Source organism: Nomascus leucogenys, chromosome 1a (assembly GCF_006542625.1).
Source record: "Nomascus leucogenys isolate Asia chromosome 1a, Asia_NLE_v1, whole genome shotgun sequence".
NCBI classification, from domain to species: Eukaryota; Metazoa; Chordata; class Mammalia; order Primates; family Hylobatidae; genus Nomascus; species Nomascus leucogenys.
Window position 1 is genome coordinate 21,881,419 of NC_044381.1, and position 16,320 is coordinate 21,897,738.

The 16,320-nt window shown below is 36.6% G+C and overlaps 1 protein-coding gene across 1 annotated transcript; it reads right to left on the reverse strand.

Moving 5' to 3' along the window:
• Positions 1-11,461: 11,461 nt before the first annotated feature.
• On the reverse strand, positions 11,462-12,035 carry LOC100598307 (interferon alpha-10). Its single transcript, XM_003260373.2, has one exon. It carries the CDS (start codon positions 12,029-12,031, stop codon positions 11,462-11,464), a length of 570 nt encoding a protein of 189 aa, XP_003260421.1. The 5' UTR covers positions 12,032-12,035.
• Positions 12,036-16,320: the final 4,285 nt, after the last annotated feature.

Here is a 16,320-nt window from a genome sequence, read left to right on the forward strand (position 1 = left end):
AATTTGTTGCGTGTTGACTAAGACTAGCCTCTGTTCTAAGATATTTGAAAATATTAACTCAATCTTTTCAATAACCATATTTAGATTCCACTCATTTATACAATTTTCTGGAGAGAAATATATATATGGAGAGATGAGCTATTCCGAAAACACCAATGATTTAAGGTCAAACCTTTAGGGGGAGTCAATATAGTGGCTTATCTGGAAGACTGTATCAATGGAAGTGGAGGGTGGATATGAGTAGAGAATTTATAAACCAAGGAGAGGCCAGGGCATGAAGTCAGGTGAGCAGGACAGGTGAGATGACTAGGGATTAAGAGTTCCACGTCACATGCCAATGTGTTGCCATCTATTACTTTGTAGACAGAGCAACGGGGGTGTGTTGTGAGTAAATTGAACTAATTTTAAGTCCTGAGTAAAAGTAGACCTTTTAAATAGTTAAAAGTGAGTAGATTTTTCTGCCAATTGTAAAAAAGGGCTAAGATTTAATGAGTAATTTATTCACTGAAATACAGTAAAACCTTTATTGACTCATCAGCTGCAGACACTTAGAAGCCTTTTTATATTTGACTCTTGAGGTTTTCTTTCATCATTTTACGAATAAACAGAAAGCACCTAACAATTTTTAGTCTAACAATAGCCCAGCCATATGGGCTCTGAGTTTCTCCCTGAGGATGTCATTGATTCCCCAGGACACTCTTCCTTCAGGTCAACCTGCTGTTTTTTTTTTTTTTTTTTTGAGACGGAGTCTCGCTCTGTCGCCCAGGCTGGAGTGCGGTGGCGCAATCTCAGCTCACTGCAAGCTCCGCCTCCCAGGTTCATGCCATTCTCCTGCCTCAGCCTCTCTGAGTAGCTGGGACTACAGGCACCCGCCACCACGCCTGGCTAATTTTTTTTGTATTTTTAGTAGAGACGGGGTTTCACCATGGTCTCGATCTCCTGACCTCGTGATCCGCCCGCCTCGGCCTCCCAAAGTGCTGGGATTACAAGCGTGAGCCACTGCGCCCGGCCCAACCTGCTGTTTTTATTCCGGAAAGGGACAGCTCACTTCCAGGCCAGACTTTATTTTGTCTGATAGATTCCAATTAGGAATTTCTTCTCCTAATCTTACCAGACAATGGTTGAATGTCCAGTGCCAAAAAGACCTATTGTATGAGCCAGAGGGCAGACTATATGTACTTTCTATATGGACGCAGTGAAGGGATACTTACCAGGGATAATCTTGTTTTAACCCCAAACTCCACCACAGTACTTAGTATAGATGTCTTTATTTTTCTAACCTCATCATATTTAAAAAATCCTAAAATACAATGACAGGATTGAAAGAAACTTGTCATCAAAATCACCATTGGCTGGACATGGTGGCTCTTCCCTATAATCTCAGTACTTTGGGAGGCCAAGGCAGGAGTTCAAGACCAGCCTGAGCAACATAGCACGACATTGTACGTACAAAAATAATTGGCTGGGCATTGCGGCATGCACCTGTAGTTCCAGCTACTCAGAAGGCTGAAGTGGGAGGATCGCTTGAGCCCGGAAGCTGGAAATTATAGTGAGCTATGATCCTGCCACTGCATTCCAGCCTGGGTGACAGAGTGAGACCCTATCTCTAAAACAAAGTAAAATAAAATAATAATCACCATTAATGGATAAAATGATCAAGGCATTTTTTGGAATAGTTTCGATAGGATTGGTATCCATTCTTCTTTTTTTGTCCAGTAGAATTTGGCTGTGAATCCATCTGATCCAGGGCTTTTTATTGTTGGTAATTTTTTTTTTTTGGTATTGATTCAATTTCAGAACTCATTATTGGTATGTTCGAGTATTCAATTCCTTCCTGATTCAATCTTTGGAGATTAAATGTTTCCAGGAATGTATCAGTTTATTTTAGGTTTTCTAGTTTGTGTTCATGGAAGTGTTCAAAACAGTCTCTGAAGTTTTTTTATATTTCTGTGAGGTTGGTGTAACATCAGTTTCGTCGTATCTGTGTATATTTGGATCCTCTTTTTCTCTTCATTAGTTTAGCTAGCAGTATATCAATCTTTTTTTTTCTTTCAAAAATCAAACCTTTGTTTTTGTTTCTTTTTTGTATAGATTTTCACATCTCAATTTCTTTGAGTTGGAACTCTGATTTTGCTTATTTCTTTTCTTCTGCAAGCTTTGGAGTTGTTTTACTCTTGTTTTCCTCGTTCTTCTTGGTGTGATGTTAGCTTGCTAATTTGGGATCTTTCTGACTTTTCGATGTAGCCATTTAATGCTATTAATTTTCCTCCTAATACTGATTTAGTTGTGCCCCAGAGATTCTGAAAGGTTATATCTTTGTTTTCATTAGTTTCCAAGAATTTCTTGATTTTTGCCTTAATTTATTTGTTTACCTGAAAGTCATCCAGGAATAGGCTGTCTCATTTCCATGTAGTTACATGGTTTTGAGAGAACTTCTTGGTATTAATTTCAGTTATTATTGCACCATGGTCCAGGAGTGTGCTTGGTATGATTTTTTTTTTTATTTTGTTGAGAATTGCTTTATGGACAAGCATGTGGTTGACTTTAGAGTATGCACTATATGCAGACAAGAATGTGTATTCTGCTGTTGTTGGGTGGAGTGTTCTGTAGATATCTGTTAGGTACATTTGATCAAGTGTTGCATTTAGGTCTCAAATATATTTGTTAGTTTTCTGCCTTGTTGATCTGTCTAACACTGTCAGTGGGGTTTGGAAGTCTTTTGCTATTATTGTGTGGTTATCTAAGTCTCTTTGTAGGTCTCTAAAAACTTATGAATCTGGGCACTCTAGTTTTGGGTGCATATATATTTAGGGTAGTAAGTCTTCTTGTTGAATTGAGCTCTTTATGTAATGCCATTTTTTGTTCTTGTTGATTATACTGGTTTAATATCTGTTTTATTTAAAATAAGAATAGTAACCCCTACTCTCTTTTTTTTTTTTCTGTTTGTTTGATAGATCTTTCTCCATCTCTTTACTTTGAGTCTGTGGATATCATTGCATGTAAGATGGGTTTCTTGATGACAGCATACATTTGGATATTGCTTCTTTATCCATCTTGCTACTCGGTCTTTTAAATGGGGGCATTTAACCCATTTACATTCAAGGTTAATATTGACATGTGAGGATTTGATCCTGTCATTGTGTTGTTAGCCTGCTGTTATGTAGAGTTGGGCTACAGTTGGTTTATTGTGTCAGTGGGCTAGGTACTTAAGTTTGTTTTTGTGGTGGCTGGTAATAGTCTTTCATTTCAATGTTAAACACTTCCTTAAGGACCTCTTGTAAGGAAGGTCTGGTGGTAACAAATTTCTTTAGCATTTGTTTATCTGAAAGGGATTTTATTTCTCCTTTGCTTAGGAAGCTTAGTTTGGCTGGATATAAAATTCTTGATTGGAATTTCTTTTCTTTAAGGATGCTGAATATAGGTCCCCAATCTCTTCTGGCTTGTAAGGTTTCTGCCGAAAGGTGTGTTGTTAGCCTGATGGTGTTCCCTTTATAGGTGACCTGCCCCTTCTCTCTAGCTTTCTTCAATATTTTTTCTTTCATGTTAATGTCGAAGAATCTGATGACTATGTGTCTTTGGTTTGTTCATTTTGTATAGTTTCTTGCTGGGGTTCTCTGAGTTTCCTGAATTTGTATGTCAACTTCTTTAGAAAGGTTGGGGAAGCTCTGATTCTTCAAGCTCTAAGATTCCTTCCTCATCTTGGTCTATTCTGCTGTTAATACTTCTGATTGTGTTATATAATTCTTGTAAGAGTTTTTCAGCTCTAGAAGATTGGCTGTTTCTTTCTTGAAATAGCTATTTCATCTTTCAGCTCCTGTATTGTTTTATTGGATTCTTTATATTCCTTGGATTTGATTTCAACTTTCTCTTGAATATCAATGGTCTTCATTTCCATACAGATTCTGAATTCTATGTCTGTCATTCTAGCCATCAATTAAGAACCACTGCTGGGAAGCTAGTGTGGTCATTTGGAGGTAAGAAGACACTCTGGTTTCTAGAATTGCCAGAGTCCTTGTGCTCATTCTTTCTCATCTGTATAGGTTGATATTCCTTTAATCTTTGAAGTTGCTGTCCTTTGGGTGGGGTTTTAAAATTTTACATTCTTTGATGCCCTTGAGAGTTTGACTATCGTATAATTTGGGTTTAGTTGATTGGTTTCATTTCTGGATGATTTCAGGGGTACAAGTTTCAGCTCAGCACTCCTGAACTTCATGTTTTAATGTTGGGGTGTGGGGGTACTGGGATCAGGACTATGGCTTTTTTTCCTCTGGTCCCTCAAGGTTAAGCATCTGCTACACTGGAGGGGCCAAGGTGTTCCTTGTAGGCTGGCAAAAGCAATGAGGGGTGCTGCCAAAAATACTTCAGTGGGGAGGTGGTGGGCAGCAGGGGCCCCCATGTACGACATGCTGGAAAAGAAGCAGGGAAAGTCTACAGTGAGTGAGCCCTGGTGGGGGAGGGCTGTGGGTAGGTGCTTGCCAGCAGGGGCCCATTTGCAGTTCTCTATTAGGTAGGGTCTGTTGGTGAAAGAACTAAGGCAGTGCCCACTGGCAAGTGCCTCGGCTTGGCAGCAGGGGCCATGCTGAAAGTGGGTGTAGACAGGCAGTGTCCCTGGGATAGGCTGGCAGATTGTGGGGTGCTCATATTGGACTGGCCCATCCCATGGGAAAGATAGCCCTGTTCTGTCCAGGTCCAGCAGCCAAAAAAGGCTAAAGCCACCTAGAGGACCATGTGAGCCTTGGGGAATGAGCTGTGCTCCATTGCACCTCTTCCTACACAAACCCTCTGCTCCATTCAGGCTAGAGTTCTGTCTTTTTCAACTCTCCAGGTAGCTATCCCTGCCAGCTCAAATGTCTGTGGGGGTTATGGGGTCTCCTGAAGCTAGGGTTCCAGAGGCCTATGACAAGAGTGGCTCACTCTATGCCTATTTTACTCACCCCTTCCCCAGAAGCTGCTCCAAGTCAGGAATGAGTCCTGGAGCTTGGCAACCTCATGCAGGGTTCCCAACTTCCTCCCCTTTCAGCCTGGGGTCTGCATCATCCCTCCATCCACTCTTCATGCCCTCTTTCCAAAGATCTGTTTAAAGTGTGCCAGTCTACTTGATGATCTGGTCTTTCTTGGTGAGAGAAGTTCTTCCTGGCTGTATCTAGTTGGCCATCTTGGCTCTCTCTCTGTCTTTCAGAAGTTTTTCATGATCCCCCAACTTAGGACAATCATATTCTTCATGACCTAGAACCTAGAGTTTGTGTCTTTTAGAAATGACATCAGAGTAATATTGACTTTGAACTCCATTTTAAGGGACCATACCAAGTTCTTCTTATCACCTACACTGCAGTAAAACTTCAAGGCCTCAAACCTTTGGTCCACATCTCACAGCTCAAAAAAACTCCTTCAGATTCTTGGAACTGCATACCTAATTTCCTGCTGTCCAATCATTTCTCATTTTTGTTGTACAGGAACGTCCACGGGACCATAATCGGTGCAAGCTTTTGCTTAAGCTTATGCTCTAACACAAAACCAGAGCAATTGTTGGGTTTGTGGGCTACTACCAAAAAAAGTCAGAAAACAAATCTACTAATGCCAATGTCTGTGTTCTCAATGAGAGTCACACTGACACTTCAAAGGAAGAGTGAAAAGCTAATCTTGAAGCTCTGAACATCACTGTTACTTGATTTTTTACACTCAGTAGAAACAGTACTCTAACCTTTCCAATTAATAATCTGATCATTGTCAAATATAGAAAACATATTCACGTGTTGCCTGAACAAAAGTATATTTTGCTTCCAGGTAATGCGCGTTTGAGACTTAGGAATTACCCATGTTGGTAAAAGTAATTGCTTGTATAATGTCACCAGATTAAATCAAATAAAGTCCTTTTTCAGCAAATGTGGTTATATACCTTTATAGCATGCTATAAATACACCACAAAAAAAAGCAAATTTTCACTGGGCTTTGTTCAGTAGCTATGAAGATTTACGGGTAAACAAATTTAACTGATCCTTGCTCAAGCACAACTAGGTTTTCCTTTTCCCAACCACTGAGGGCTGGGTCTGTGGAGAATCTGCTTATTCCATTCTGCCTCCTCACTAGTTTGGATCATTCTATTTGGCTTGGCTCACTCCTGCCTTTGGATTAACTTTCCCTGAATGTCCCCATAATAGCTTGTATGATCAGAGGCCAAAATAGTCAATAACCAGAATTAATTAACTAACCTTCAAATAGACAAAGACAAGCTAGTTTCCCTAGTGGGACTCCTGGGGTCTTGCGCTTGGTGGTAGTTGGGTACTGATTATGTAAAATTGGAAGCTAATCTTTAATTTGGGAAAAATCTTGAATTTTGTAAACAATCAAACCTTCCAGGGTTTCAGATGGGTATAAGCCACTCATTGAAGGATAGATAAGAACATATATCTTCAACTAAAACACTTAGTGAAACATCATATAGCTTTAGATCATTTTGCCCAAGTTGCTTATGTTTGGTATTGAAAAAAACTGAATACTGTACCTATCCTTCCCCTGAGTTTGTTACTATAGAAAGATTAAGAAGGTGAGTAATACTGCTGTTTTCTCAGATTTTGCCACCAAACACAGTAAGAAAATTTCTCAAGAGAAAGAAACACATAATGTATTTGTATATGTTTTGAGATAGGGTCTTGCTCTGCTGTCCACACTGGAGTGCAGTGGCATGATCATAGTACACTGGAGCCTCAAACTCCTGGGCTTGAGGAATCCTCATGCCTCAGCCTCCCAAGCAGCTGGGACTAGATGTGCATGTCACCCTGCATGGCTAACTTTTTTTTTGTATTTTTTAAACATAGGAGTATGATCTCACTTTGTTTCTCAAGCTGATCTTGAACTCTGGGTTGCAAGCAATCCTCCCACCTTGGCCTTCCAAAGTGCTGGAATTACAGATAAAAGCCACCACACGTGGCCCACATAATGTGTTTTTGGGAGCAACTAACAATTGGTTTGCAGGCAACCTAAATAGGGGATGGCAAGGTTGGGTTTTCCAAGGTTTTCTAATCTTTCTATGTCTTTTAGTGAGTCTTCAGGTTATTATGACTTGTGTTACCAGACTATCAACAAAAGTGGATACCTCTTTAAATCAGGCCTATTTATGGTGAATTATAGTTCTTAATCACCATCACACCCTTAAGACAGACTATGAACAATTAGACTCAAATACGCTTAACTGCCTAGATTGCCTGCACTTTGACTTGTTTGATTTGGTTCAGTTTATTTCACGAGGACTTTTGTTAAGGAGTACCCTTTGGGTTTTTCAAATTATCCTCTTGATAGTCATCATAATATTCCCCGTGGTGCACTGTATCCTCTCCAGTCCTAAATGTTTTGTATGCAGCCATCCATTGAGCATTTAATGATCTTACTTTAACTAGATCAGCAAGAACATAAATAATTTTTCAACTAATGTGTTGTTGAGACTTGTGAATTTCATACTGAGACCAAAGACGTCCATTTAGAATGATAACAGAGAGTGGCAACAACACCCAAAGTTATGGTCAATTTCTCAAAATTGAGAGGCTGACCACAAAGAAAAGTTTGTTAAACTAAATTTAGCCTCAGTAAGCTTCTGTACTCACGTAGTTCTTACGTAATGAATTGTAATGCAACTTAGTACCTAAATAATCTGAAAGCCTAATTTGGGGTATAATTCTGTAATGAATAGTTGAGTCCCAGCCAATCATCACACTTGTGCTTCAGTCAATCACAGGTGATTGCTTATTCAAACCACGTTCAAATAAGGCTAATGCCGAGCTATAACCGATCTAGCTCTTTATGTACCTCACTTCTTTTTTTCTATATATCACTTTCCTTTTTCTGTTGATAAATGTAATCCAATCATTGGTCAGCCTCAAAGTTTCTCTGAACATGTTCTGCTCTGAAAGCTGCTCCATTTGCAAATATTTTATAAAAGAGCTTCTGAAAAACCTAGAACTTTCACTGAACTTCTGCTTTAATTTGTGATTTTGTACTCTTAAGGGGAAAGTGATGGGTAAAACCCACAAGAGAACTGAAAACAGCTGTATGAAGAGGCAGTGCAGGCTAATGATGAGTGAAGAAGAGAGCACAGTGCGCATTGCTAGAAGAAGAGGAAGGAAACTAATGTGATATGGGAGTGAAAAACGGGATACAGAAAAGCAGGGAGGAAAGGGGAAAGTGTGTCAGCTCTCAGAACCAGCAAAGATGTATACTTTACCTAAGTTTAGGAGAGTAACTGCATATGGGAGTGTACTCTGGGATTCTCAGAGCCAGGAAACAAATGTGCCAGGTGCCAGAATCAGTTAACCATCAACACGTGTATTCTGCACTTCACTCTAGATGCTGCTCCTCTGTCAGGTATTTATACAAGCCACCATTTCCTGACTGAATATAAGTAGGACTTTGAGATGAGGTGAGACAATTTTTCAGCCTCTCTAGAATTCATGACAGAATTCTGTTGTTTTAGGCTGCCTAAAAACAATATATACAAGCAGAATGGCATTTCAATGTAAAATAAGTTATTATTTATACCTGATGTGTAAATTTTGTGTTAGGATTTCCTTAATAATTATTAATCTCCTTTTTTCTCAGTTATACACAACCATCTCCTGCTCTCTGAATTTCCTTGGTTCATGTTGTATTTTCAGCTGATTTTGACCAACTCCTTCCTCCGTCTTTCTTTTTCTTTCTTTCTTTCTTTCTTTCTTTCTTTCTTTCTTTCTTTCTTTCTTTCTTTCTTTCTTTCTTTCCTTCTATTCTTTCTTTCTTCTTCTTTCTTTCTTTCTTTCTTTCTTTCTTTCTTTCTTTCTTTCTTTCTTTCTTTCTTTCTTTCTTTCTTTCTTTCTTTCCGTCCTTCCTTCCTTCCTTCCTTCTATTCTTTCTTTCTCCTTCCTTCCTTCCTTCCTTCCGTCTTTCTTTCTTTGTTTTTTGATTTTACTTTCAGTTCCGCAATACATGTGCAGAATGTGCAGATTTGTTACATAGTTATACGTGTGACAGGTGGTTTGTTGCACCTATCAACTTGTCACCTAGGTTTGAAGCACAATGTTTTTTTTTTTTAATCCAATCTATCATTGATGGGCATTTGAGTTGGTTTCCTGTCTTTGCTATTGTAAATAATGTTGCAATAAACATACACGTGCATGTATTTTTAAAATAGAATGATTTATATTCCTTTGGGTATATGCTCAGGAATGGGATTGCTGGGTCAAATGGTATTTCTGGTTCTAGATCCTTGATGAATCGCCACACTGTCTTCCACAATGGTTGAATTAATTTACATTCCCACCAACAGTGTAAAACTTATTTTTACACAGCTTCACCAGCATCTGTTGTTTCCTGACTTTTTAGTAATCGCCATTCTGAGTGACATGAGATGGTATCTCATTGTGGTTTTGATTTTCATTTCTCTAATTATCAGTGATGTTGAGCTTTCTTCATGTTTATTGGCCACATAATTGTCTGCTTTTGAGAAGTGTCTGTTCGTGTCCTTTGCCCACTTTTTGATGGGGCTTTTTTTTTTTTGTAAATTTGTTTAAGTTCTTTGTACATTCTGGATATTAGACCTCTGTCAGTTGGGTAGACTGCAAAAATTTTCTCTCATTCTTAATGTTGCCTGTTCGCCCTGATGATTGATAGTTTCTTTGGCTGTGCAGAAGCTCTTTAATTAGATGCCATTTGTCACTTTTACCTTTTGTTGCAGTTGCTTTTGGCAATTTCATCATAAAATCTTTGCCCATGCCGATGTCCTGAATGCTATTGCCTACGTTTTCTTCTAGGGTTTTTATGGTTTTGGGTTTTACATTTAAGTGTTTAATCCACCTTGAGTTAATTTTTGTATAAGGTATAAGGAAGGGGTTCAGTTTCAGTTTTCTGCATATGGCTATCCAGTTTTCCCAGCACCATTTATTAAATAGGGAATGCTTTCCCCATTCCTAAAGTACTGAGAAAGAGATTCTCTTTTCTGGTTTCTGATTTTATTTTATGAAGGAAATGTGTCAGCTTTTACTGACATGTAACAGAGTATTAATCAAAATAATGATCAATTACTATTGTAAATAATTTTATATTTTATGCTTTAAATATATAAAGTATTAAATGTATTAATATGATTTACCAATGTATCACATTTATGAAATTTATTCAGTGACATATATTTTGAAAAAGGAAACACTATGCTGATAAAAGATAATCCACATTTTTGGGGGATCCAACCTTATTACTTGCCTCCATTGCAATGGCAGATTTCTCACAATTTTCTATATGTATTATCTTGATTTTTCTTTTCTAATTCACTCTTCTACTTACCCCAATATGGCTTCTGCTGATTAATTCTATCAATCCAGCTCTCAGTAAGCTCTGCACTGCCATCTATTTTCTTGCTGTAGTGCTCAGTTTTAATTCACATTTTCCATAAGTCTATTGATTCTTTTTCTAAGCACATTTATTTTCTAAATACACGTTTATCACCATTCCCTCTCATCCTTCTAAGGTTAAGGTATTCCACCTCTGTTTTCTTTCTGTCTCTTCTGTTCCCCCACTTTAATAGTGGAAGGTCCTCAGAATCCAGTTTAAGTCTTTTTTTCCCTCTCCGCTTGCTCCGCACATGACAGCCTTCATTTTTGGCCTTTCCATTGCCAGGTGTGAACTTCCAGACACCGTATTCCTTGGAAACTGCAAACTCATATATCTGACTGGCAATGTACATTTTCAATTACATGTTGAAAGTCAGTTTACAGAGAATATCTCTGCTTTTATTTCCAAATATGTCTCAATCTACCTTCTGCTAAGAGGAATTCATTGTTTTTTTACTTCCTCACATTATAGCAGTTAGCATAACTGATATTAATTCAGCATTATTATTGTTTTTAGATTTCTCTCCTGACAAAACTCAAAGATACAAGAGAACAGGGACTGTATTTTTTATGTTCACGTTTATATCCTGAAGGCAACATATAATCAGGTAGAGAAAAATGTATTCTTTTACAACTTGAATAAAATTATGATAAGTAACTTAATTAAATCATCTATTTTTAAGTCAGGTTGTACAGTCAGGCTTGGCATTTTATCTTAAAGAATAAACAAACACAAGAAATTTTGTGTGGTAAAAATTTAATGAAAAAGGAAATTAATATATTGTCTAAATATGAAGAACACATATTGTTACATTAACCACAGTGTGAAGGTACACATGATATTACATAAAAATAATTTAATCTTAAAAATAGTTAAATAAATAAATATTTAAATAAATAGATGAACAGAGACATCAGCATGGTCATCTGTAAAGGACTAATGCCTGCACAGGTAAACACGATGCTTCTTTACACTACTGAAAACATTTGAAAATTTTGATTCAACTCGTGGTGGTTATATGAGAAATGAGTCTTTGAAATGGAAGAACTCATGAAAGTGTGAGATAATGTAATAGTCAATGAGGTTCATTTTCTTGTTGAACCAGTTTTCAATCCTTCCTCCTTAATCTTTTTTGCAAGTTTGTTGAAAAAGAGAAGGATCTCATGATTTCTGCCCTGACAACCTCCCAGGCACAAGGGCTGTATTTCTTCTCTGTGAGATAAAGAGTGATTCTTTGAAAGTATTTCCTAACAGCAAGCATGGAGTCCTCATTCATCAGGGGAGTCTCTTCCACCCCCACCTCCTGTATCACACAGGCTTCCAGGTCATTTAATTGCTGGTAAAGTTCAGTGCAAAATTTTTCTAGGAGGCTCTGTTCCCAAGCAGCAGATGAGTCCTTTGTGCTGAAGAGGTTGAAGGTCTGCTGGATCATCTCGTGGAGGACAGAGATGGCTTGAGCCTTCTGGAACTGGTTGCCATCAAACTCCTCCTGGGGGAATCTGAAATCATGTCTGTCCTTCAGGCAGGAGAAAGGAGAGATTCTTCCCATTTGTGCCAGGAGTATCAAGGCCCTCCTATTACCCAGGCTGTGGGTCTGAGGCAGATCACAGCCCAGAGAGCAGATGGAGTTGTAGCTGAGCACCACCACGGCCATCAGTAAAGAAAAGGACAGGGCCATTGGGATGTTGCAAATATTGCTAGGCTACTTGAGGTGGGTAACCTTGAACCTTGGCCTTTAGGTTTTCTGAAGACTTTGCTCTGTGCATAGGTCTTAAATAGTGAACTTACTAATTTCCATTTTCTAAATGCCCTAGTTTTACTTTCTATCTCTGTTTTTGCTTTCTTTATGCACTCTCTACATGTGTTTAAAAATGTTTTTCATTTTTTTTCATCATTGCCTATTTTTCCCCTGCACTCAAAGCCTTTTATGGTATTTTTTTTCCAATTGAAATCTTCATGGAATTTTAATAACACAGATTTGGCATATCTATTTATGTATACTACGTATACCTCTACTTCACAGATAAAAACTATAAAGTTTGCCCTTTTTATTCAAAGTAAAGTTACGAATGACAGAAAAGTTAAACTAAAACCTAAGTTTAAAAGCTGTTGACATTTAACTTAATTCGATAAGTATATTTTTGGAATAACTATTAATGTAATTTGTTCATGTAAATTTTGTTGTATCAAAGTACATATGCAAAAGAAAAATCTGCATAATACACATTAATAATATGAATGTAATTACATACCTGATCATTCAAAACTGCTAAAAATATGAATCAATAATTTTTTAAAATTTTTCTCATAGTGTATGAAGCTTTGAATTTTGCTTTATATGAGAAAATAATTTGTAAACTTCACTAGCTGCAGTATTCATCCAGATATTGCCAACACTTTTTTCTTTTCAGCACTTGACATAAGTACTGATGTGTTGAATAACTGTAGTAGAAATAAATCATATAATATAAGCTATTTGCATTTAATTCTCAAAGTCTACAAAACATCCTGAAGAACTGAGGATCAAACATGACTAATAACCATAAGATAGTCAATGGCAGCCCAAAGGTATGCAGGTTAAAGCCACATATTGTGGTAAGACTTTAAGATCCAACAAAAAATGGACAAAAAGTCCTCCAATCACAGTCATCTATTTGCCATAGGTTTGTAACATTGATCTTGCAAATATTTTTTTTATCTTCATGAACTCAATATCAGTGTTTCTCATATCATACACAGGAGAACCCAGTGAGAAAGATGTATATTAAGCAATGAAATTTTGTTGGATAGAGTTGTTGGAGAGTCACAAACAATTGTAATATGTCAGATTTGTTTATACTATGAGAACTAATTTTTGTACCCTTAGAAGTATCATTCCAATAAACCTATGTGACTTAGAAAATATTATCAATTAAATCATTTTTGGCATTTTTCATTGAAGTTCAAATTCCCTAAAGGTTTTCGGAAGTTCCTATCCAAGTCAATACTTACCAAATAAAGAAGACCATCTTTGTTCTAAATTCATAAATTCATAAATATTGAATATTATTATGTAAAGAATTAACTTTCAGAGTGTTCCTGAACTCTGGCAGTTAGTTTGCCTCAGCCCTATAGATACTGAGTCCTTAAATGGAATGAGGTCTGCTTTAGCAAATCAGCTATTTAGTAAGTGAGGTTTTACTAGTTTCTCATTTTTTCTTCTACTGGAAAGTGTTCAAGAATTAATCTATTTTTCTTCATCATGGCTATATTTGGGATTGTAATAGACAATCACAAAAATTTCCATTCAGCTTTTACTGAAAATCAGTAATGCCCATTTAGTTTACTGCTAAAACTGCTGGGGTTCTAGTTTTTTTAAGGTGCATGTAGATCTGGGGATTCAAGTTGCAACAGCAGCATAATATCATCCTTTGCCTAGCACTATATTAACTATTTATGACTTCATTTCTAATGTGCCCTCTACTTTGTTATAATAGAAAATAACCAGCCTGGTGTCAAATACAGAGTCACATATCTAAATTCAAACTCTCCAATTCACACAGTTTATGGAAACAGACAATTTACTATTCCCAAAAGTAGGGAATAATAGCCTCTGTCCCCCAAATAATCCTACTGCTTCTGTAGGATTAAAAAAATTGAAGCACAGTTTTTTAAATCCAGTCTATCATTGATGGGCATTTGGGTTGGTTTCCTGTCTTTGCTATTGTAAATATTGTTGCAATAAACATCCACGTGCATGTATTTTCATAATAGAATGATTTATATTCCTTTGGGTATATACTCAGGAATGGGATTGCTGGGTCAAATGGTATTTCTGGTTCTAGATCCTTGATGAATCGCCACACTGTCTTCCACAATGGTTGAACTAATTTACATTCCCACCAACAGTGTAAAAGCTTATTTTTACACAGCTTCACCAGCATCTGTTGTTTCCTGACTTTTTAGTAATCGCCATTCTGAGTGACATGAGATGGTATCTCATTGTGGTTTTGATTTTCATTTCTCTAATGATGAGTGATGTTGAGCTTTTTTCATGTTTATTGGCCACATAAATGTCTGCTTTTGAGAAGTGTCTGTTCATGTCCTTTGCCCACTTTTTGATGGGGCTTTTTTTTTTTGTAAATTTGTTTAAGTTCTTTGTACATTCTGGATATTAGACCTCTGTCAGTTGGGTAGACTGCAAAAATTTTCTGCCATTCTTAATGTTGCCCGTTCGCCCTGATGATTGATAGTTTCTTTTGCTGTGCAGAAGCTCTTCAGTTAGATGCCATTTTTCAATTTTAGCTTTGGTTGCAGTTGCTTTTGGCAATTTCATCATAAAATCTTTGCCCATGCCGATGTCCTGAATACTATTGCGTATGTTTTCCTCTAGCGTTTTTATGGTTTTGGGTTTTACATTTAAGTGGTTAATCCATCTTGAGTTAATTTTTGTATAAGGTGTAAGGAAGGGGTCCAGTTTCAGTTTTCTGCATATGGCCATCCAGTTTTCCCAGCACCATTTATTAAATAGGGAATCCATTCCCTGTTCCTAAAGTATTGAGAAAGAGATTCTCTTTTCCAGTTTCCGATTTTATTTTATGAAAGAAATCTGTCAGTTTTTACTGACATGTAACAGAGTATTAATCAAAATAATGATCAATTACTATTGTAAATAATTTTATATTTTATGCTTTAAATACATAAAATATTAAATGTATTAATATGATTTACCAATGCATCACATTTATGAAATTTATTCATTGACATGTATTTTGAAAAAGGAAACACTATGCTGATAAAAGATAATCCACATTTTTGGGGGATCCAACCTTATTACTTGCCTCCATTGCAAAGGCAGATCTCACACAATTTTCTATATGTGTTATCTTGATTTTTCTTTTCTGATTCACTCTTCTACTTACCGCAGTATGGCTTTTGCTGATTAATTCTATCAATCCAGCTCTCAGTAAGTTCTGCATTGTCATCTATTTTCTTGTTGTAGTGCTCAGTTTTAATTCACATTTTCCATAAGTCTATTGATTCTTTTTCTAAGCACATTTATTTTCTAAATACACTTTTATCACCATTCCCTCTCGTCCTTCTAATGTTAAGGTATTCCACCTCTGTTTTCTTTCTGTCTCTTCTGTTCCCCAACTTTAATGGTGGAAGGTCCTCAGAATCCAGTTTAAGTCTTTTTTTCCCTCTCCGCTTGCTCCCCACATGACAGCCTTCATTTTCGGCCTTTCCATTGCCAGTTCTGAACTTCTTGATACCGTATTCCTTGGAAACTGCCAACTCATATATCTGACTTGCAATGTGCATTTTCAATTACACGTTGAAAGTCAGTTTACAGAGAATACCTCTGCTTTTATTTCCATATATGTCTCAATCTACCTTCTGCTAAGAGGAATTCATTGTTTTTTTACTTCCTCACATTATAGAAGTTAGCATAACTGATATTAATTCAGCATTATTATTGTTTTTAGATTTCTCTCCTGACAAAACTCAAAGATACAAGAGAACAGGGACTGTATTTTTTATGTTCACGTTTATATCCTGAAGGCAACATATAAACAGGTTCAGAAAAATGTATTTTTTCATAACTTGAATAAAATTATGATAGGTAACTTAATTAAATCATCTATTTTTAAGTTGGTTTGTACAGTCAGGCTTGGCATTTTATCTTAAAGAATAAACAAACACAAGGAAATTTGTATAGTAAAAATTTAATGAAAAAAATTAATATATTGGCTAAATATGAAGAACATATATTATTACATTAATCACAATGTAAAGGTACACATGATACTACATAAAAATTATTTAAATCTTAAAAATAGTTAAATAAATAAATAAATAAATAAATAAATAAATAGATGAACAGAGAAATCAGCATGGTCATCTGTAAAGGACTAATGCCTGCACAGGTAAACACAATGCTTCTTTACACTACTGAAAACGTTTGAAAATTTTGATTCAAGTCGTTGT

Excerpts from the sequence above, each read along its gene's own strand:
- LOC100598307 (XM_003260373.2), bottom strand. The coding sequence starts at position 12,031 with ATGGCCCTGTCCTTTTCTTTACTGATGGCCGTGGTGGTGCTCAGCTAC.